The 24,301-nt window shown below is 46.5% G+C and overlaps 1 protein-coding gene across 4 annotated transcripts in view; it reads left to right on the forward strand.

The window, feature by feature from the left end:
• Positions 1 to 24,301, forward strand: part of KIF6 (kinesin family member 6) — an 873,149-nt gene that overhangs the window by 316,731 nt on the left and 532,117 nt on the right. For all 4 annotated transcript variants that reach the window (XM_063918838.1, XM_063918839.1, XM_063918840.1 and 1 more), the window contains exons 11-12: positions 7,368 to 7,473; positions 18,171 to 18,312. In XM_063918838.1, coding sequence (XP_063774908.1) covers positions 7,368 to 7,473; positions 18,171 to 18,312 — 248 coding nt within the window. The remainder of the gene's footprint in view (positions 1 to 7,367; positions 7,474 to 18,170; positions 18,313 to 24,301) is intronic.

A 24,301-nucleotide genomic window follows, 5' to 3' on the forward strand; every position in this document is an offset into this window, starting at 1 on the left:
CTCGCTAGCTGCTTTTAGCAGCAGTGCAAACGCTAAGCCGCCGCCCTCTGGGAGTGTATCTTGGCTTTGCAGAATAGCGAACGAAAGGTTAGCAGAACTGCTACTAAATAATTCCCTGCAGTTTCTGAGTAGCTCCAGACCTACTCCTAGATTGCGATCACCTCAGTCCATTTAGTTCCTGGTTTGACTTCACAAACACGCCCTGCGTTCGGCCAGCCACTCCCCCGTTTCCCCAGTCACTCCTGCGTTTTTACCTGGCACGCCTGCGTTTTTTAGCACACTCCCTGAAAACTGCCAGTTTCCGCCAAGAAACACCCACTTCCTGTCAATCACACTACGATCACTCGAGCGTTAAAAAAATGTCGCTGGAGCTTGTGTAAATCTCCAAAGTTTTGTGTTAAATTACTTAGCGCATGCGCTCTGCGTACCATGCGCATGCGCATTTTCCACCTAATCGATGCGTTGCGAAAAACGGCAACGAGCGAACAACTCGGAATGACCACCAAGGTGTACTATTGTGTGGTGTAACGTGTATAAGGTGTACTACTGTGTGGTGTAATATGAATAGTGGACACTACTGTGTGGTGTAATGGTGAAAAGCGGATACTACTGTGTGGTGTAATGTAAATTGGTACTATTCTGTGACCATGGCCCTTCCCCATAAAGCCACGCCCCTTTTATGCACAAGATGGAAAAAGGCTACAAAATAATATGTAAGTGCTTGTATATCCCAGTGAGCGCTGCTGGATAAATTGTGGGGAATGGAAGCTGGATCATCATACACCCCAGCTAGGTCTCGACGAGTACGATTTTCCAGGGTTCGGATTCCTTGTATACACAGAACCACTGAGGTCTATGACAGAACCTTCTTAGGACTCTGAATTAGGACTTGGAATGATTTTTGTGTGCAATTACTGTTTCTCTGTTGGCGTCTGGTCATTATCTGTGGGTTAATGCTGTTCCGGTCTTGGAGAACTGTACTTATTGGAGTGGTCATTACTTTGTGATTAATGGAATGCAGATGAAGTAGACCTCTCATAATGTTCCCTGATTGACCGTGTCAGCAGGTTTAGTAAAATTCTGCACAGTGACAAGTGACATCATTGAGGCACACACTGGTGATGTCACTCACTTTTGGTGAATTGGTAGGATGAGTATAATGGCTGCCTGCACAGTGACACGTAACATGGGTCTCTGCTTCCTCATCCTCCACGCCCTCTGTTTTTCTGGGGTTGAGTATGGGTCATACCGTTTTTCTGCAGTCTGCGTAATGTGTTTCCATGCTTTGTGCCTTGCTGGGTCAGTCTGACAAGGAATATGGAGGTGGGTCATTGTGATTAGTAGTACTTTGTAAAACATGCAGCAGAAAAGTGTAATTCCTCACTGCACAAGGAAAGAATGTGTTTTTCTCCTCATAAAAAGTTTATTTAGTAATACATATTTTATTCTCTTGTTGGCCTCCTCACGCCCTCTTTTTATAGTTTGGCATTTGGAAAGAGTGATCCTTGTCCAAGATCTCCACATGGTCTTTAGAAGGCTGCTAATTCAAGCAATCCATCAATAGGCATCTCAGCACCACAGTGTCCTGAATCCAGCGAGCAGCTGTGCCCCTTTAGTCATGCGTCCAAAAACACATCCATCTCCCGGGGGATCCGCTAAGCAGCCTTAACTTGTGCTGACTTTGGCTCTGAGAGTCCCTTTCAGCATACGTTTTCTCATGGCTTATTTGGGCTTCTGTAGCCTGTGCTACACAATATGACATGTTTCTGTGAGGATGGTATCGCAGGCAGTAGCCTGGTTTCCTGGTACTGCTATTACAGGGATAGTACATAGATGAGGCAAGTGGGCCATGGGTAAAGATATTGTGAATGTTTCTGTCACCTGAGAAACTGGAACACTGAGGCCTTTTCTGAGATTTAATCAGGCGTTTGCTTTCCTATTCTAAAGATTCCATCAAATGATGGAATCTCGTTATGGGTTGCAGTATCTTTTAGCAGTTACTTCTACATACTTGTGCTTTCAGAAGATTTTATTCATAGGGTAATGCCATGAGTTTTGCTTTATTCCATAGGGATGGTATCAGGATCGAATGCCGCGATCCCAAACGCCGGGATCCTAACCGGATCCCATTCCATGGTATGAAGGTCATTGGAGCAGGTCCATTAATGTCAGTGACTCATTGGGGGGTATTCAATTTCAATAGACAGGGAAAAACCGACACCCAACCGACTTTTTAAACAATTGAATTCCCTCCATTAAATGCAGATATGTTGTTGCAGATCTCCGATCCTTGAGACTGCTTTGTTTCAGCTCCATATTTTTGTGTATTGACCCCATTAAGATAAGTTATATACACAGTAGTAACAGCCTTAGGGGGTCATTCTGACCCGTTCGCTCGCTGCTTTTTTTTCGCAGCCAAGTGAACGGGTCCCTACTGCGCATGCGCCGGCGCATGCGCAGTAGGGACCCGTTCACTTGGCTGTGAAAAAAGGCAGCGAGCGAACGGGTCAGAATGACCCCCTAAGGCTGTTACTACTACATAAAGCTGCGCTGGTCGGGAGCTACTCTTGAAGTTCAAAGACATGGGGTGGGCTAGCCCTGTGCTGGGTGTCCCCCCGCATGTCAGTGTGAATGATCGTAGTTGTGCTAAATTTTAGCATAGCTACGATCAACTCAGACTGACCCCCTTAATTGCTGTCTTGTTGATGTGACCATTGGAGGTATCCATGGTGACCAGAAATCTGAAGTGAGGCTTTACAGTGTCCTCTAGTGACGTACGGGTGCTACTCCGTTGCAGCGACTGCTGGAGGGTTTCTAGAGTTCCTCAGAGAAAGAAACCTCCATTAGCAGTGGCTAATCAAGAAAGTAAATCCTTTTTAGGCCACTCTTAAACATTCCCGGTTCCTTTCGGGAAGATAACCCACAGATGTTAGATTATTGATTATAATTAATAATCGGGTGCAGGATCTTTTTTTCGCTCTTCATTGGTTTCTAAGGGTTCCAGTCAACATGCCGACACCAGAATGTGTACATTTAGCATGGGGACATGTTTAGAATATTGACAGATAACATGTCAACAGCCACAAACTGCATAATGTCGACATCTTCAAAATGTCAACATTGCGAATGTCAATGATAATTACAACACATACAATTAGGATTAGACTACAATTAGTCTTTAATCAGGATAAGGGTTAGGCCGCAATTAGGGTTAAGCTAGCCATACATCAGACCAACTTTTCTCCAACACTCCAAACTTCCAACCATCCAACTTGTCTGTTCAACTAAAACAGTGTCCCACACATCTCACCAACTTTTTACCAGTGCTCCACACATCTAACCAACTTTTCATCAGACCAACCAACCTTCCAACTTCTGTCCAACTTGTGATGTCACCGAAGTAGGCGGACAGTGCCTGCCTACAGTTCTTCAGTTTTGTTTTGTTTTTTTCATTTCAAAACATGCAGAAGTGTCTTTTTTTCAGTGAAACTGGGCTTTTCTTTCACCACCATACATTTATTAGATTTACTTATTTTTATACTGAACTATGGATACCAGCATGGTTGGGCTGCCAAGGCAAATATATATATACCAGATGTAGATATTCGGCACTCCCAATGTAGTAAAATGTACAGCTTGCCCGGTGCCCTCCTGAGCTTCAAAAAGCAAACATATCACAAACGATAGGCGGCACTCTAGGACTTTTCAAAAATCAAGAACAGACGTGACCCTGTTCTGACAGCTTAACGTTTCGGTTTAATGTAACCGTCGTCAGACGGTTACATTAAACCGAAATGTTAAGCTGTCAGAACAGGGTCACGTCTGTTCTTGATTTTTGAAAAGTCCTAGAGTGCCGCCTATCGTTTGTGATAGATATATATATATATATATATATATATATATATATATATATATACACACATATATATATATACACACATACATACATACATATATATATATACACACATACATACATACATATATCCCAATAATTATAGTGGCTTATATGGACTTCAGCAGTTAAACAGCTCTGCTAAATATTAGATAATAATTTATATTCCTTCAGCTGCTTATCTGGACTGCATTTGAATGAGGAAAATGGATACATGCACAGACTGAGTTGCAACATATATGTAGCAGAATCAGCTACTCTGGATTTTCTGCAATGGTACAAATGCGGCAATTCGACAAAAGTATATTCAATTGAAGTTTGTAAATTCGACAACAGTGCTTTTAGACATTCGTCATTTTCAATTCGCCACACTTTGGTGGCGGAATCTAATAAAAAATTTTAAAAACATGTTTTTTGGGGTTTTTTTTTTTTGGGTAATAGCGTATCTATTTATATTAGAAGGGATTAGGTAGTTGGTTTGTCTTTTTTGGAGGCACAAGTATTTATATATTTTTAAAAAGATTATTATGATATTATTTTTTTATTTTTTTAAATGGAATGGGAAAAACCCGAAAAAAAATTGCATGGGGTCCCCCCTCCAAAGCATAACCAGCCTCGGGCTCTTCGAGCCGATCCTGGTTCTAAAAATCCGGGGGGAAAACGGACAGGGGATCCCCCGTATTTTTAAAACCAGCACCGGGCTCTGCGCCTGGTGCTGGTGCAAAAAATACGGGGGACAAAAAGAGTAGGGGTCCCCCATATTTTTTACACCAGCATCGGGCTCCACTAGCTGGACAGATAATGCCACAGCCGGGGGTCACTTTTATACAGTGCCCTGCGGCCGTGGCATTAAATATCCAACTAGTCACCCCTGGACGGGGTACCCTGGGGGAGTGGGGACCCCTTCAATCAAGGGGTCCCCCCCCCCCAGCCACCCAAGGGCCAGGGGTGAAGCCCGGGGCTGTCCCCCCCTATCCAAAGGCTGCGGATGGGGGGCTGATAGCCTTGAGAAAATTGAAAGAATATTGTTTTTTCCAGTAGTACTACAAGTCCCAGCAAGCCTCCCCCGCAAGCTGGTACTTGGAGAACCACAAGTACCAGTATGTGGGAGAAAAACGGGCCCGCTGGTACCTGTAGTTCTAATGGCAAAAAATACCCAAATAAAAACAGGAGACACACACCGTGACAGTAAAACTTTATTTCACACATGTCGACACACACATACTTACCTATGTTGACACGAAGCAGTCGGTTCTCTTCTCCAAGTAGAATCCACGGGTACCTGAAAATAAAAGATAATTATACTCACCTGATCCAGGGTCCAGAGTATAATCCACGTACTTGGCAAAACAACAAACCGAACACCCGGACCAAACGGACTGAAAGGGGTCCCATGTTTACACATGGGACCCCTTTCCACGAATGCAGAGACACCCCCGTGACCCTGTGCGTGCGTGTCACAGTATGTGTGCGTGCCACAGTATGTGTGTGCGTGTCAGTGTGTGCGTGTCACAGTGTGCGTGTGCGTGTCAGTGTGTGTGTGTCACAGTGTGTGTGCGTGTCACAGTGTGTGTGCGTGCATGTCACAGTGTGTGTGCGTGCGTATCACAGTGTGTGTGCGTGCATGTCACAGTGTGTGCGTGCGTGTCACAGTATGTGTGCACGTGCGTGTCAGTGTGTGCACGTGCGTGTCAGTGTGTGCGTGTCACAGTGAGTGTGCGTGCGTGTCACAGTGTGTCTGTGCGTGCATGCCAGTGTGTGTCTAATACCATGTGTATATACAGCTGCCGCTGCCGGGTTGACAGGGGCAGCTTGTTTGTTTGCTTGTGACCTCTAATGGGGTATATGCTGCAGCCTGGTGGGAAGGTAGATGCTAGAATCGAAGGCTGACATGCAGCAGCGCCGGGTGTCCGCTGCTGATGGGGTGCGGACAGGGAATCACTTCTGCGGCTGGTGATCGCGGGCGGGGTGACAGCCGCCGGGTGTCCGCTGCTGATGGGGTGCGGACAGGGGATCACTCCTGCGGCTGGTGATCGCGGGCGGGGTGACAGCCGCCGGGTGTCCGCTGCTGATGGGGTGCAGTCAGGGGATCACTCCTGCGGCTGGTGATCGCGGGCGGGGTGACAGGCGCCGGGTGTCCGCTGCTGATGGGGCGCGGACAGGGGATCACTGCTGCGGATGGTGATCGCCGGCGGGGTGACAGCTGCCGGGTGTCCGCTGCTGATGGGGTCCGGGTAGGGGAACACCACTGCTGGGTTTGGTAATGCAGGGGTTTGTAGGGTAGGTGCCGGGTGACCTCTGACAGGGGTGCAGGCAGGGGGACACAGCTGCTGCAGGCGGTGAACACTGTTGAGGTGCGCCAGTGCAGCAGGGGCACTGAATTCTCTCCTCCCGCTCAGCCGCTGCGTCTGACAGGGATTCCGATGAAGAAGTAGGTGTCCGCCTACTTATCGTTCATTTCCCCCTACACCTGAACGATGAGTTGGGAAAATCAAACAGGTTTGATTTTCCCAACTAGTTGGACAGACCGTTTCTGGACGTTTTTTAGCGTGTGGGAGCAAACGGCTGATAATCGTTTGCTCCCACACACTGCCTGATTATCTTTACAACCAGCCAACTAGTTGGCTGGTTGGAAAGATATCGTCCTGATGTATGGCCAGCATACGGCTTAGTTTAAAGCTAATATAGTACTGTCGACATTCAATGTCCACGTGTCATCTGCTGACATTTTCAACATGTTGACATGCTGCATATCGACATTCTGAACATTTCAACATTATGGTGTTAACATATTGAATGTTGACATTCTGCATGCTGACATGTGCCCAACACAGTTTCTAGGCCTTGTATTAATGTGGCTTATCCTGTGAGGCACCTTAGTGATTCAGGACTTCTTTGAGCGTTCTGAGGAGAGAGTGGTGAGTGACTAAATCACCATGGCCTCAGTTTGTCTTTCCTACCCTTTTAGTTGACATTGTTGTCCATTCCGGATCTGACCTTTACCTAACTGGTAGAGCAACTTGAGAGGGAGTTTCTAAAAAATCAGATCTGGTTTAGAACACAATCCACAGTCTTTATTAACCTGTGGTTTGCATTAAATAGTATTTGATATATGGCAGCTTGAAATAACCCAAGGAGCAGGTTTCCAAACCAGACCTCATTCACAAACATTTTTTGTTTGAAACTTTCTATTGTAACGTGAGATTTATGGTTGGATTGACATGTAGGATTGTGATCTAAGATCATCTTGGTGCTCATTATCGTCTATAGGGGCCCATGGTTGGTGGGTATAGAAAAGGAGGGTTACAACTACAACTAGGTAGTAAGTAGTTTTCAAATATGGGTTTTGTTGCCTTGTCAATAACTTATTTGGCATCCTTACTGTTTAAGCTGATAAACGTACAGTGGTTAGAGAGAGATTATATACTGTAGATGATAGTGTGAGAATTATTCTTGTGTTTTATTTTTGCAGACTCGAGGACCAATTGAACAGTTTTCTTGATGACCAAGACCCACAAAGTACCCTAGACATAGGGGCGGACATGCGGAAAATTCAGTACTGCTTTGGCTCATTTAAGGTAACAACACACAGATTTGTCACTCTTCTTTCCAGTTCACATAGCAGTAAATATGTGTTAAAGAAAATATCTAAGTGAAAAGATCCAGTGACCCCATCCGATCACCCTTCAGCAATACCATAGCTAATGTAGGTGCAAAGTCATGAACTGGTCCTACTGGTGATCTGGGAAAACATGCAGTTTATCTTATACAAAACATAGCTGTCACCCATTATTCGTACAGGTTTTTTGAAGAAATAATTTTAATAGTTTAAAAAATGCATTTGTATATATAATTTAATTTCTTCCTTGTAAGCATCATTATGGGTTCGTCCGGAAGTGTTAGGATGTTGAGGTCCTTCTTGTTGCTGGTTCTTAAGCATATAATCTACAACTGTCCCTATAAGAAGGTCGGATTCCTCAAGCGATTTGTGGCAACTTTGAAGAACTTCTCTTAGGACTTATTGATAGTGATGGCAAGACACAGCTTGAAAGAGGAACTGCAGTCTTCTGAAGAGGTGGTCATTGGACATGAGCATTATGTGTGGTATAAAGTCATGTGGCATTACCTGTTAGCATGATATCCTCTATAACTTGGGGTTTGAACTGCACTCTTCATGCTGGGATCTGTTGCAGAGTTGGGGACTTTGAGGTTCTGCAGCAACATATCAGAGGCTCCAACTTTCAGCGTCAGTTTGTGAGCAGACATTCCTCAAGGGTTGGGACAGTTGATGAATTCCATAAATGAGTTTCTAATGGTCTTAGTGCTATCCGTTGACATGTATACCGTTCTTTCTCTTACGTCCTAGAGCATACTGGGGTTCCATTTAGTACCATGGGGTATAGACTGGTCCACTAGGAGCCATGGGCACTTTCAGAATTTGATAGTGTGTGCTGGCTCCTCCCTCTATGCCCCTTTTATCAGACTCCGTTTAGAAAATGTGCCCGGAGGAGCTGGTCACGCTTATGGAAGCTGCTGAAGAGTTTTCTGCATTTATTTTATATGTTTGTTATTTTAAGGTAGGGCTGGTTGGCACCAGCCTGCCTGCTTCGTGGGTCATAGTAGGGGGGGTGGCGATTATTAATGTACCTATCAGGGTACTTAGTCTGCGACCCGGCTAAGCTTGGCATTAGCGATAAGGGCGCGGTGGGGGCTGGCTCCAAATAACTCTGTGTCTTCCTGAAGGGCTTTTTGTGGGTTAATTGTGCTTAACCTTTTCCTGTGTGTGTTTGTGTGTGTTTGTGCTGTCACATTATATTATATCAGGCAAAGAGTGTGTGTCTTGTACTGCAGTGTGTTCCTCTTCACCAAAGGGGTCACTACTGTGTGTGTGTGTGTGTGTGTGTGTGTGTGTGTGTGTGTGTGTGTGTGTGTGTGTTTTGTCACATTTACATTATGTCAGGCAAAGAGTGTGTTTCTTGTACAGTGGAGTGTTCCTCTTCACCAGAGGGCTCACTACTGGGTACTCAGGGCAGTGCTCCTTCCCATAATAGTGGGTCTGAACCGGAGTGGGTTAATTCCATTAAGGGAATGATCTCAAATATTTCTACAAAACTTTCCGGCAATGAGAAAGAGACGCAATACTTAAGACAAACTGTGGATGAGTTTATGAATAGAGTCTCAGTTCGCAAAACAGCGTCTCAGTCCCCTCCCATTTGTCTGCAATAACAATCTCTGGTCCATATCCTGCAGTCTGACTCTGATGGGTTAGACATAGAAGAGGGTGAGGTGGATTTGGAGGGGGGATGGGGGTGCTACTCTGTCACAGGGAATAGAGCTCTTATAGAGGTTATCAGAGATGTTCTGCAAATTCCTGATAAGGTGTCAGAGGAGTGTGAGGAATATTATTTTAATGTAAAAAAGAAGTCCAGCGTCAAAGGATTTGAATACCCTGTTTGAAGAACCATGGGTTAATCCTGATAAGAAATTTCAAATTCCTAAAAGATTGCTCTCATCTTTTCCTTTCCCTCTGGAGGATGGGAAAAAAATGGGAAAATTCACCTATAGTGGACGCATCAGTCTCTAGGCTGTCACGAAAAATTGTATTGCCTGTCCCTGGTGCAGCCTCCCTAAAAGATACGGCTGATCGTAAAATTGAGACTACACTCAAATCATTGTACACAGCTGCTATGGTGGCCCAAAGACCCACTATTGCATGTGCGTGGATCACAAAAGCCATTGCTAAATGGTCAGGTAACCTAATTGAGGGGTTAGATTCCTTGTCTGCAGCATATACAGGACTCTGGGAACTTTATGGTGGAAGCCATAAAAGAGATTGGTTTGCTTAATGCACGCACCACCGCTATGGCAGTGTCAGCACGCAGGGGCTTGTGGCTACGCCAGTGGATTGCTGATGCTGACTCCAGGAAAGGTGTGGAAGGCCTACCATTCACAGGAAAGGCCTTGTTTGGAGACGAACTAGACAAATGGATCTCCAAAGCTACTGCGGGTAAGTCTACGTATCTTCCTTCCACAGCTCCCAAAGCCAGGAAAGCTCATTCAGCTTCAAATTTACAGTCCTTTCGGACAGCCAAGTTTAACGGAAAATCCAGAGGTGCTTCTACGGCCTCCAGAGGCGCAAGAGGTAAACCACGCAAACCAGAAACTGCAGGTGCTCAAGAACAGAGCTCAGGCTCTGCTTCCTCAAAGCCTTCAGAATGACGGTGGACCGCGATGCCTGAAGGACTGTCAGGTGGGATCCCGACTAAAATTCTTCAGACACATCTGGTAAAGTTCGTGCCGGGATCCCTGGGTCATAGATCTTATTTCCCAGGGCACAGACTGGAGTTCCAAGAGCTCCCACCTCACAGATTCTTCAAATCAGGCTTACCAGCTTCACAAGAGGCAAGTATAACTTTACAGCATGCCATCCAAAAACTGATACAGACTCAAATCATTGTTCCAGTTCCACCTCATATGCACAACAAGGGGTATTATTCCAACTTGTTTGTAGTACCGAAACCGGACGGTTCGGTACGACCAATGCTGAATCTCAAGTCCTTGAATCCATTCTCAAGAGTGTTCAAATTCAAGATAAAGTCTCTGAGAGCGGTGATCTTAGGTCTGGAGGACGGGGAATTCCTAGTGTCTCTGGATATCGAGGATGCATACCTTCACATTCCGATCTGGCCGCCTCATCAGGCTTATCTACGGATTGCGCTGCAGGACTGTCACTACCAGTTCCAGGCCCTGCGTTTGGTCTATCCACAGCATCGAGGGTGTTCACCAAAGTGATGGCAGACATGATGTTTATACTCTGCAAGCAGGGAGTGAACATAATTCCTGTCACGAACCGATCACTCACCACTGCGGGTTCTGGAGTCCGTCCGTTGCCGGCGCGGTTGCTTGCGGTGCTGTACGGCCGTGTGGGGGTGCGGTGTGGTCAGCTGCAGGGGTGATGCAGGTTCTGGTGAAACCGTGAGATTGAAAGCACGGAGAAACGCGTTAAGGAACAATTTTAAAACACCAGCAGGCGGCACGGAATCCCTCTATGCCAGAGGATAATTTGGAGAAATTGCCAGAAACCAACTTTGAAAGTGTACACCCTTCCCTTGTGGACGCTGCAGACACCGCCGCTCCCGCCGGAAAACCTCGGCTTCAACTGCACAAGATCCAGCCTGACGGAGGTTTCAATCTACGGCTGTGGTGAGCATTAAACATTGGCGGTGGGGATAGAAGAGGGTGACACCAGTTGTTGTGCGGCAGACACAACTGTGAACACTTGCAGTTTCTACCAAACTTACTGTTTCAGTCTGTGGATACAAAGTAATAACGGACATCGTCACAAAATAACCAGCTCTTCACCGGGGAGTTATATAAATAGCACTTTGTGTGCTTAAAGAAAAATCTATATTGGAGCTCCAGCGGTATAGGGTTATTTGGACGGTAATAGTCACAGTTCTGGACATTTCAATATTGCAGCCCTGGTGTGTTTTAAAGATTTTATTTATTTTTATGTTGTGCATTAACAAGAAATCGAATATTAAACAATAAATAAATATATAATTGTAATCAAAAGATCAAAATATATATGCGCTTCCTTGTAATATACATATTTTATATGGTATATGGTTTTAGTGTTTATGCTTGGAGTAAGGTAGAGTACTCCATTGGGAGCTGCAAATATATTTTTAAATTGATACCCATCAAAAGGAGATAAGTTCAGTGCGCTTGATTGTTACACAGTTTTGACAGTTTTAACATTGGGGTTGAACAGTCTCAACTGTGTAGGGTTTCTTTGCTGTTCACCAAAGTGATGGCAGACATGATGTTTATACTCTGCAAGCAGGGAGTGAACATAATTCCTGTCACGAACCGATCACTCACCACTGCGGGTTCTGGAGTCCGTCCGTTGCCGGCGCGGTTGCTTGCGGTGCTGTACGGCCGTGTGGGGGTGCGGTGTGGTCAGCTGCAGGGGTGATGCAGGTTCTGGGAACCTTGAGTACGGGTACAGAATGGCCGAAGGCGCCGCTGTGTGTCTGCAGTATAGGAGGTGGCCATGTTGGAGACCAAATGAGCACCTGTGAGCACTTGTAAAACACCTGTGGGTAAGTGTTAGCCAATCCCGTGCTTGTGCTGCCTTTAATTAGGTTTGGATTATGTTACTCTGAGCCAATGCTTTGTTGTATCTACTCTATGCCTTAGCTCTGTGCTCTGTCCTTTATATCCTGTGTGGCTCAAGTGGTCCTGATATCGCCTCCGCTCTCAGGGGTCTGCCTGCAGCCTTCTCCGCAACAGATCCACCAGCTCCCTGCTGTGCTGTTAGTTAATCGCTCTCCAAGTGGCAACAAGTGGATTCCTGGAGTCCTGTGAGAGGTTTCCCTGTTTGTACAGTGACTGCCTGTTGTAATCACATAGTCTGTTGAACTTTCTACTTACTCCTGGTTCTCGTTCTCTCATCATCCAGTTTAACTCATTCTTCACCGTTGTCGTCTGCTGCAGCTCTTCACAGTGCTTCAAAGTATTATCTTCACAAACCTGCAAGTATTCCATTCAGTATTGTATCTTCATTGTTGCTTCATTCAAGTACAGTTCTTCACAGACTTCCAGTTTAACATTTAAGCTTCAGTACAAGTCTCTACAGTTATTCATTTATGTCTCCAATATCCAGTTAACACTCCTTACAGTTTGGTACCAATCATTGCTTCATTTGGACAATTCTGCATTCATTCTCAAGCCTGTTAAAAATCAGTTGTATGAACATTTCTTCAATGCATCTATAATACTGTTCCAGCTTATCATTATGCCATTCATTGCAGTACTTCAGTTTACATACGGTGACTATTGATTGTCATTTAACTCATTATTGGAATCTCTGTCTTTTAATAAATATATGAAACTGAACTTTCTTCGTCCTCCCTGTTTTCACCATACCTACACCTTTGGTTGGTCCAGGGATAACGGATTCACAAAAACAGTCGGCCCTGACAATTCCGTACCTGGACGATCTTCTGATAAAGGCGCCGTCCAGGGAGAGGTTGCTGGACAGCATTGGTCTCTCAACCAAACTTCTCCAGGATCACAGGTGGATTCTGAACCTTTCCGAATTCTCACCTAGAACCAACATGGAGGCTCCCATTCCTGGGAATGATAGTGGACACGGAGTCGCAGAAAGTGTTCCTTCCATTGGAAAAGGCATTGGTAATCCAGTCAATGGTTCGGGATGTACTGAAGCCAACCCGGATATCGGTGCATCTGTGCATTCACCTTCTGGGGAAAATGGTGGCCTCTTACAAGGCGCTTCAATACTGAGGGTTTCACGCAAGACCCTTCCAGCTCGATCTGTTGGACAAATGGTCCGGATCACATCTTCACATGCACCAGAGGATCCGTCTGTCGCCAAAAGCTAGGATCTCCCTTTTGCGGTGGCTACAGTTTTCTCACCTCGTCGAGGGTCAGAGATTTGGAATTCAGGACTGGATCCTGTTGACCACGGACGCAAGCCTCAGAGGTTGGGGTGCAGTTTCAAGGAAGATGGTCAAGTCAGGAAGTCATCCTTCCAATCAACATTCTGGAACTCAGGGCCATATACAACGCTTTTCTGCAGGCCTCTTATCTTCTTCACGATCAGGCCATTCAGGTCCAGTCGGACAATGTGACGGCAGTGACGTACATAAACCGACAGGGCGGAACGAAAACCAGAGCAGCAATGTCAGAGGTGTCAAGAATTCTCCTCTGGGCAGAAAAAAATGCTGTGGCGTTGTCAGTGGTCTTCATTCTGGGAGTAGACAACTGGGAAGCAGCCTTCCTCAGCAGACACGACCTGCACCCGGGGGTGTGGGGCCTTCACCCGGAATTGTTCAGGTGCTTGACATGTCAGTGGGGATATCCACAAATGGACATGATGGCCTCTCGTCTCAACGAGAATCTCAAGCGGTATTGTTCCAGGTCGAGAGACCCACAGGCAGTGGCAGTAGACGCTCTGACGACCCCATGGGTCTATCAGATGGTGTTTCCTCCACTTCCTCTGATCCCAAGAATTCTCATAAGAATAAAAAGGGAAAAGGTTCAAGCAATACTCATTGCTCCGGACTGGCCAAGAAGGGCCTGGTTTGCGGACCTTCTGGAGATGCTCCTCGTAGATCCATGGCCTCTACCTCTTCGGAATGATCTTCTGCAACAGGGCCTGTTCGTCTATCAGGACTTACCGCGGCTACGTTTGACAGCATGGAGGTCGAACGGCTGATTCTAGCCAGAAGGGGGATCCCTAACAAAGTTATCCCGACTATGATCCAAACCATGAAGGGTGTAATGTCTAAGCATTACCACCGTATTTGGAAGAAATACGTCTCTTGGTGTGAGTGCAGAATATATTCTGCTGTGAAATTTCACCTGGGACATTTCCTACTTTTTATGCAGACAGGTGTGGATGTGGGCCTACGTCTGGGCTCCATAAAAGTACAGATTTCTGCCTTGTCCATATTCTTTCAAGAACAATTGGCTTCTCTCCCTGAGGTCCAGACATTTTTGAAAGGTGTTCTGCACATCCAACCTCCCTTTGTGCCTCCCACGGCACCTTGGGATCTCGATGTGGTGCTGCAGTTCATCCAATTGGACTGGTTTGAACCATTACAGGAGGTGGACGTAAAATATCTTACGTGGAAGACCATCACACTGTTGGCCTTGGTTTCAGCAAGACGTGTGTCGGAGCTGGGGGCTTTGTCTCACGAGCCCCTATTTAATTTTTCATGAGGACAGAGCTGAACTTAGAACTTGTCAGCAATTTCTTTCAAAAGTGGTGTCTGCATTTCACATCAACCAGCCTATTGTGGTTCCGGTTATCACTGACACTTCCACTACTTCAAAGTCTTTGAATGTTGTGAGTGCTTTGAAGGTATACGTAAAGAGGACAGTTTGTCACATGAAATCTGACTCGCTGTTCGTTCTATATGATCCCAACAAAATTGGGTTTCCTGCTTCAAAGCAGACAATTGCACACTGGATCAGGCTCACTATCCAGCATGCTTATTCCACGGCACGTTTGCCGGTTCCAAAATCTGTACAGGCCCACTCTACTAGGTCGGTGATTCTTCCTGGGCGGCTGCCCGGGGTGTCTAGGCTTTACAGCTCTGCAGAGCAGCTACTTGGTCAGGTTTGAACACGTTTGCTAAGTTCTACAAGTTCAATACTTTGGCCTCTGAGGACCTTCAGTTTTGTCAATCAGTTCTGCAGGAACCTCGGCACTCTGCCACCCGGTTTGGGAGCTTTGGTACATCCCCATGGTACTAAATGGAACCCCAGTATCCTCTAGGACTTAAGAGAAAATAGTATTTTAATTACCTACCGATAAATCCTTTTCTCGTAGTCCGTAGAGGATAATGGGCGCCTGCACGGTGCTTCGTTCTTCCTGCACTGTTACTTGGTTAAGTATTGTTGGTTCAGCTGTTGCTGTTCCTGTTTAAAGTTGGGTTAGCATGGCTTTCCTCTGATTTGTGTGTGCTGGTTTCGGAATCTCAGCACTCTCTCATCTGTCCTTTTCTCAAAGTATATCCATCTCCTCGGGCACAGTCTGGTAGGAGGGGCATAGAGGGAGGAGTCAGCCCACACGATCAAATTCTTAAAGTGCCCATGGCTCCTAGTGGACCCATCTATACCCCATGGTACTAAATGGAACCCCAGTATCCTCTACGGACTACGAGAAAAGGATTTACCGGTAGGTAATTAAAACCCTTTTTTTGCTATATAAGATAGCATGTACTCGTTGATGGGTGTGGCAGCGTCATTCTTTGGTGATAAAACTCACAGGGGTAAACTTACTAATATTCGTGTTGCAGCCGTTTTCAGCCGAGATCAATCTCGGCCGACAGATTGCAACTTTAAGAAAAAACCAAAACACAGTAATTTACTAAACTACCATGTTTTTTTTTATTAGAGTTCGCCGATGTAATTCGTATTGTCAGCCAGTGTTTTACGGGAGAGATAAATAAAACACTGCCGGACATAACACAATGAAGCCCGGCCGGATCAGTGAGATCCGTGTGGGGCTTAATTGTGTAAAGTGTAAAGTATTTAAATAGTTTAAGAAAAAAAAAATTGCGTGGGGTCCCCCCTCCTTAGTATAACAAGCCACGGTCCCTTTGAGCCTGTCCTGGTTGTTAAAATACCGGGAAATTTGTGCGTTGGGTTCCCCAGTATTTTAACAACCAGCACCGGTCTCCAGGACAGGTCCTGGTTCCAAAAATATGAAGGACAAAGGACGTAAGGGTCCCCCCGTATCTTTGAAACCAGCAACGGGCTCCACTAGCCAAGGAGATAATGCCACAGCCAGGGGAAACATTTATAATGGTCCCTGCGGCTGTGACATTACACCCTCCCAACTAGTCACCCTTGGGCGGGGTTCCCTGGGGGAGTTGGGACCCAACATTTAGCCCCCCCCCCCTCCTACAGGCACCCATGGGCCAGGGATGAAGCCCAGGGCTGTCCCTGCCATCCATGGGCTGTGGATGGCAGGTTGATAGCCCATGTGTAAAAAAAAAGATTATATTCTTTTGCTGTGGAACTGCAAGTCCCAGCAAGCCTCCCCTGCATGCTGGTACTTGGAGAACCACAAGTACCAGCATGCGGGGCATTAAAGGGCCCGCTGCTACTTGTATTTCCACATTAAAAGAAATATTAAAAAAACATAGGAAACACACAACGTTAAAGTACAATTTTAATAAAACGTACATGAACACTTAAACACTCACATATACTTACCTAGTGTCCCACGGAGCCCCTTGGTCCTCTTGTCTAGTTATTAATTTAAATTTTACTCCCCTAATCCAGTGTAGATCTGTCCTCTTCATCCTTGTAGGCATCCAGGTGTTAAAAAAAAAAAAACGCGAAAAACCCTGTCTACACAACTGAAGGGGATCCATGATTACAAATGGACTCCCTTTCCCCGAATGCCGGGACCCCTCATGACTCTTCTCACTGGGGGACTCGCCAGCCAATCAGGGAGCGCCATGTCAGTGCTCTTCTGATTGGCTGTGTGCTCCCGGCCTGCCAATAAAGTGGAGCGCATAGCCAGTAATTGGGAAACAAATTCCCATTATCGCCTATGGTGGGAACCTGCGGTGTGTGGTAGACCGCAATAAATAATGGCAAACTGCTCTAATCAAGCTGGTAACATTCCTCAGGTGCTGCAGAAGGGGGGTTACTCTAGACAAGAAAAACAAAAGGATTTTTCCCACGCACTCTGCTGGCTGTTAGTAACAAGAACTATACACTATATAATAATAGAAAATTTAGAGCTCTTGGTTACATATCTTTTGCAAAAGATATGATAAGCCTCCAGCCCACTTTACGGCGGCTCTATTGCTGGAGGTCCCTAATACTAGGCATATGTCCAGGGAGTGGACCCCACAAAGTCGTCTCAAGCCCTACCACCCCAGGGCAGCACACCATTGAAATACTATAGTGTTAATATGTGTTAATAAGAAAGAAACAGAAGCTATGTGTGGTAGACCTTAAGGTTAATTGAGGTCACTCTTGTGACCGAGACCCTTTCCAGCATAACTGAGCCGGAGCGGACGTACAGTCAGTAGCTTGAAATGTGTTACTCTACAATAGAGAAGAGGTTTCCCAATATGCAACAGTAGGACTTGTAATACCTGTGTCACTCGCCAGTTTCTTACCGAAAAGGAAATGTCCATCCATCATTAGATTACATCAACTGTATGATTTCTGTGAGCCTGCCAGTCTCCCGCGAGAGACTCCTCGTGATTTATTTCTCACGCAGACCAAAGTGTTTCCCTGTTCTGCTTGTGTAGTGCAATTCTGAAAGATAATTGTAGAGAAATGTGATCAGAGACTCCTTTCCCAGCGCTGTCTTCTTCAATCTGAGCAGTCGCGTATGAAGGGTAGACTGTGGCAAAGCTTTGGACAGCGCTGAGTGATTCATCACCTACCGGGCAGAGGTACACAAACGCCTAATGACTGCTAGATGGTCCGCCTGGAAATAACACTGGCACAAGCTCCCATATCACTTTCTCTTAATACATATACTTGGAAGACACATCGGTTCTACAGCTCAGCTGACAAGGAAGCACAGTAATGATGATGGGATAAGCAGAGAGTGTGTGGCTTGGTCATAGGACAATTAGACTGCCGAAAAAGCAGAATCGATCAATAATTTACTGTCAATCAGATGTTCTTTGGCACAGTGCTGCTGCGGGACGTTTGTAGATTCTGGAAAGTGGTGTTTTTTTTAGGAGTCTGTATCTTTTCTGTCTTACAGAGACTTCTCCATGACAAGAAGACAGCTGGCAGCAGGATGTCCTCTCCTGAGATGTCCACAGGAAGACCTGAGACTTCTGCTGCTCGTCCAGAGGAGATAAAGAAGCTCCGAGATCTGCTGCAGCAAAGAGACAATGAAATCAGTATCCTTGAGCCATCTAGAAAATATATATATATAATAGAAAAGAGTCCGGCACTCACGTATTCACATTCATCTGCGTGGTGCACTATACAGATATTTCCCAAACCATGGGCAATCTCTGATCAATATATAAAGTCCAAAGATAGGCACTCTCCAAAGTTAGATAAGCTTCAAGGTAGTTTAATCCAATACTCACAAATACAGTTCATGCATGGCTTTTCAATATTGCATAGCAAAGAAGTCAGCGACGTTTCGGTCCCTCAGGACCTTTATCAAGCTTTCCATCATAACAAGCCATATATATATATATATATATAAAATGGACTATATATATATCAACGAAAATGAAGCGGCACTCGGAGTCTTTGCACTTTATGGAGACTCCGAGTGTCGTTTCATTTTTTCGTTGCTACATGTGTGGGGGCGCTGTCCCCTGTAAGAGGGCACCGGAGCACCTACAATCCTATTTACCCTTGCAGTGCCGGATTCTCGAGTTGGATATATATTGTAACACAGGTATTGTAAATAAGGACTCGCAGGCAGGTTATCTGGTTACAACCACAGTGTCTTTACTGGCATTAGACACTGTAGCACAGCATACTCAGGCTTGGGCCTGGTCACACAGGTACATAGAGAAAATAAACAGACAAACATAAAAGGTCCTAGCACTTCCCGTGCTCACAAGTCATTCTGCTGCACTGGCTTGAAGCTACACATGCCATGCTCTCCTGGCACGGCCAATGTCCACAGTCCCTGACACTATACACTCAGCCCTGCTCACTGGCCAACTAACAGGCATCAGCGCAATGAATTGTGGGTCGTAGGGATTTTTAAACACCTTCCCTGTACCTGACTTCCTGCTGTCTCTGGGTGAGCTGGAAAACCTGGATCTCTTTTTCTCCAGCTACAGCTGTGCAATTTAGAAAGCCTGGAATAATAAACATCCACGGCAGGTGCAGAATGTGCAGGCCTTGTTTTCTTCTCCCCTGGAGGGAGCTGATCCCACCAGAATGTGGTGAGACACAAACCCTCTCATCACAATATATATGTCTGTGTATTTAGCTAGGTCCAAACGCTATAACACTTATGTACAGGTGTAATTGTTATTTAGTACTTTAGAACGTCATTAGGGCCACTAGCATAACTATAATGGGTGTAAAATGCGTGGTGCACACGGGCCCCTGAGTCAGGCCAACACCGCACACCCTGCACCCATCAACTATACATATCTTGCATCTGCCACTGAAGACATCACTGGGAAAATGGCATTGGCGCAGATATATGTGCATGCACAACAGACGCTGTTCAAATGCTGGTGCAAGAAGGGGGTGCACACAAAAATTGCTCATGAGCCCCCTCCTCTGATAAAACACCCCCGGTTAGAACGTAAGGCTTTGGAATTCTACCGAACTCTGTAACAATAATGCTGAACATCTCGTATAAGCAGCTCTGTTTGTCTTGTAGATTTGTGGCGCTCACAGATAGTTTATTACACTTCGGGTTTCACACCGCTGTCGCTGGCAAAGCAGGGCAACACTTACTGGAACGTTGGGGGGTGGGAATATTTTGTTTAGCTCTGTAAAAGCTTTTTCAAACCACAGTCTCACCATGTCCATGAAACTGTGGTAGAAGTGTTCATCAATGCCAAATATAAAGATCTCGCTCATCTGAACTCAGCTGTTTCATAGCCACTGTGAGCGTTATGTTATATGGTGCTCATGGGTGGCGGGGATGTGGAAGGTGGCCCTCTGCTGTGCGGCCTTTCCCTGTAGTGCTTGATGGAACTCCTGTACGCTTCGCTCACATTGGAGGCAGAAAGGGTTACTTACAGGCAGGCAGAAGAGTTAACTAAATACTAAACACGGCTAATCTGTGGAACTACAAGTCTCAGCATGGTAGCACCTCTCATTATAGGGTGTGCAGTCCAAGGCCCCCCATATAAACCTGTGGTGCAAATGCTGTTCTATGACTCCGGTGCCTCCTGCAAAAGGCAACTGTTGGCTTTCTACCAGCACATGCATGGCTTTGTGGGACGAGTTCTAGGTGCTCTTCACGCCATGTAGTAAAGACATTTTCTCTATCGTCCTAGTGGATGCTGGGGTTCCTGAAAGGACCATGGGGAATAGCGGCTCCGCAGGAGACAGGGCACAAAAAGTAAAGCTTTTTCCGATCAGGTGGTGTGCACTGGCTCCTCCCCCTATGACCCTCCTCCAGACTCCAGTTAGATTTTTGTGCCCGGCCGAGAAGGGTGCAATCTAGGTGGCTCTCCTAAAGAGCTGCTTAGAGAAAGTTTAGCTAGGTTTTTTATTTTACAGTGATTCCTGCTGGCAACAGGATCACTGCAGCGAGGGACTGAGGGGAGAAGGAGTCAACTCACCTGCGTGCAGGATGGATTGGTTTCTTGGCTACTGGACATCAAGCTCCAGAGGGACGATCACAGGTACAGCCTGGATGGTCACCGGAGCCACGCCGCCGGCCCCCTTGCAGATGCTGAAATCAGAAGAGGTCCAGAATCGGCGGCTGAAGACTCCTGCAGTCTTCTAAAGGTAGCGCACAGCACTGCAGCTGTGCGCCATTTTCCTCTCAGCACACTTCACACGGCAGTCACTGAGGGTGCAGGGCGCTGGGAGGGGGGCGCCCTGGGAGGCAAATGAGTACCTATAAAGGCTAAAAATACCTCACATATAGCCCTAGAGGCTATATGGAGATATTTAACCCCTGCCTAATTTTTCTAAATAGCGGGAGACGAGCCCGCCGGAAAAGGGGCGGGGCCTATCTCCTCAGCACACGGCGCCATTTCCTCTCACAGCTCCGCTGGTCAGGACGGCTCCCAAGTCTCTCCCCTGCACTGCACTACAGAAACAGGGTAAAACAGAGAGGGGGGGGCACATTTATGGCGATATTTTGATATAACAAAGCAGCTATAAGGGAGCACTTATTATAAGGCTATCCCTGATATATATATAGCGCTTTTGGTGTGTGCTGGCAAACTCTCCCTCTGTCTCCCCAAAGGGCTAGTGGGTCCTGTCTTCGTTAGGAGCATTCCCTGTGTGTCTGCTGTGTGTCGGTACGTGTGTGTCGACATGTATGAGGACGATATTGGTGTGGAGGCGGAGCAATTGCCAAATATGAGGATGTCACCCCCTAGGGAGTCGACACCAGAATGGATGCCTTTATTTATGGAACTACGGGATAGTGTCAACACGCTAAAGCAGTCGTTTGACGACATGAGACGGCCGGACAATCAATTAGTGCCTGTCCAGGCGACTCAAACACCGTCAGGGGCTGTGAAACGCCCTTTGCCTCAGTCGGTCGACACAGACCCAGACACAGGCGATGACTCCAGTGGTGACGGTGACGAATCAACCGTATTTTCCAGTAGGGCCACACGTTATATGATTTTGGCAATGAAGGAGGCGTTACATTTAGCTGATACTACAGGTACCACTAAACAGGGTATTATATGGGGTATGAAAAAACTACCTATAGTTTTTCCTGAATCAGAAGAACTAAATGACGTGTATAATGAAGCGTGGGTTGCCCCTGATAAAAAGCTGATAATTTCAAAGAAATTATTGGCATTATACCCTTTCCCGCCAGAGGTTAGGGAGCGCTGGGAAACACCTCCTAGGGTGGACAAGGCGCTAACACGCTTATCTAAACAAGTGGCGTTACCCTCTCCTGAGACGGCCGCACTTAAAGATCCATCAGATAGGAGGATGGAAAATATCCAAAAAAGTATATACACTCATGCAGGTGTTATACTACGACCAGCTGTAGCGACTGCCTGGATGGGCAGTGCGGGGGTAGTTTGGTCAGAATCCCTGATTGAAAATATTGATACCCTGGACAGGGACAATATTTTACTGTCGTTAGAACAAATAAAGGATGCATTTCTTTATATGCGTGATGCACAGAGGGATATATGCACACTGGCATCACGGGTAAGTGCTATGTCCATTTCGGCCAGAAGAGCTTTATGGACGCGACAGTGGACAGGCGATGCGGATTCAAAACGGCATATGGAAGTTTTGCCGTATAAAGGGGAGGAGTTATTTGGAGTCGGTCTATCAGATTTGGTGGCCACGGCTACAGCCGGGAAATCCACCTTTCTACCTCAAGTCACTCCCCAACAGAAAAAGGCACCGACTTTTCAACCGCAGCCCTTTCGTTCCTTTAAAAATAAGAGAGCAAAGGGCTATTCATATCTGCCACGAGGCAAAGGTCGAGGGAAGAGACAGCAACACGCAGCTCCTTCCCAGGATCAGAAGCCCTCCCCGGCTTCTACAAAAGCCTCAGCATGACGCTGGGGCTTCTCAAGCGGACTCGGGGACGGTGGGGGGTCGTCTCAAAAATTACAGCGCGCAGTGGGCTCACTCGCAAGTAGATCCCTGGATCCTGCAGATAATATCTCAGGGATACAGGTTGGAATTAGAGACAGATCCACCTCGCCGTTTCCTGAAGTCTGCTTTACCAACGTCCCCCTCCGAAAGGGAGACGGTTTTGGAAGCCATTCACAAGCTGTACTCTCAGCAGGTGATAGTCAAGGTACCTCTTCTGCAACAAGGGAAGGGGTATTATTCCACTCTTTTTGTGGTACCGAAGCCGGATGGCTCGGTAAGGCCTATTCTAAATCTGAAGTCCTTGAACCTGTACATAAAGAAGTTCAAGTTCAAAATGGAGTCACTCAGAGCAGTGATAGCGAACCTGGAAGAGGGGGACTTTATGGTATCCTTGGACATCAAGGATGCGTATCTCCACGTTCCAATTTACCCCTCACACCAGGGGTACCTCAGGTTCGTTGTACAAAACTGTCACTATCAGTTTCAGACGCTGCCGTTCGGATTGTCCACGGCACCTCGGATCTTTACAAAGGTAATGGCCGAGATGATGATTCTTCTTCGAAGAAAAGGCGTATTAATTATCCCATACTTGGACGATCTCCTAATAAGGGCGAGGTCCAGAGAACAGCTAGAGATGGGATTAGCACTGTCTCAAGAAGTGCTAAAACAGCACGGGTGGATTCTGAATATTCCAAAATCCCAGTTAATGCCGACAACTCGTCTGCTGTTCCTAGGGATGATTCTGGACACGGTTCAGAAAAAGGTTTTTCTCCCGGAGGAAAAAGCCAAGGAGTTATCCGAGCTTGTCAGGAACCTCCTAAAACCAGGAAAGGTGTCTGTACATCAATGCACAAGAGTCCTGGGAAAAATGGTGGCTTCTTACGAAGCAATTCCATTCGGCAGATTCCACGCAAGAATTTTCCAAAGGGATCTGTTGAACAAATGGTCAGGGTCGCATCTTCAGATGCACCTGCAGATAACCCTGTCTCCAAGGACAAGGGTGTCTCTTCTGTGGTGGTTGCAGAGTGCTCATCTATTGGAGGGCCGCAGATTCGGCATACAGGATTGGATCCTGGTGACCACGGACGCCAGCCTGAGAGGCTGGGGAGCAGTCACACAAGGAAGAAACTTCCAGGGAGTATGGACGAGCCTGGAAACGTCTCTTCACATAAACATTCTGGAACTAAGAGCAATATACAATGCTCTAAGCCAGGCAGAACCTCTGCTTCAGGGAAAACCGGTGTTGATCCAGTCGGACAACATCACGGCAGTCGCCCATGTGAACAGACAGGGCGGCACAAGAAGCAGGAGTGCAATGGCAGAAGCTGCAAGGATTCTTCGCTGGGCAGAGAATCATGTGATAGCACTGTCAGCAGTGTTCATCCCGGGAGTGGACAACTGGGAAGCAGACTTCCTCAGCAGACACGATCTTCACCCGGGAGAGTGGGGACTTCATCCAGAAGTCTTCCACATGCTGGTAACCCGTTGGGAAAGACCAATGGTGGACATGATGGCGTCTCGCCTCAACAAAAAACTGGACAGGTATTGCGCCAGGTCAAGAGATCCGCAGGCAATAGCTGTGGACGCGCTGGTAACGCCTTGGGTGTACCAGTCGGTGTATGTGTTTCCTCCTCTGCCTCTCATACC

This window comes from Pseudophryne corroboree, chromosome 4 (genome assembly GCF_028390025.1).
Source record: "Pseudophryne corroboree isolate aPseCor3 chromosome 4, aPseCor3.hap2, whole genome shotgun sequence".
In the NCBI taxonomy this organism is placed as follows: Eukaryota; Metazoa; Chordata; class Amphibia; order Anura; family Myobatrachidae; genus Pseudophryne; species Pseudophryne corroboree.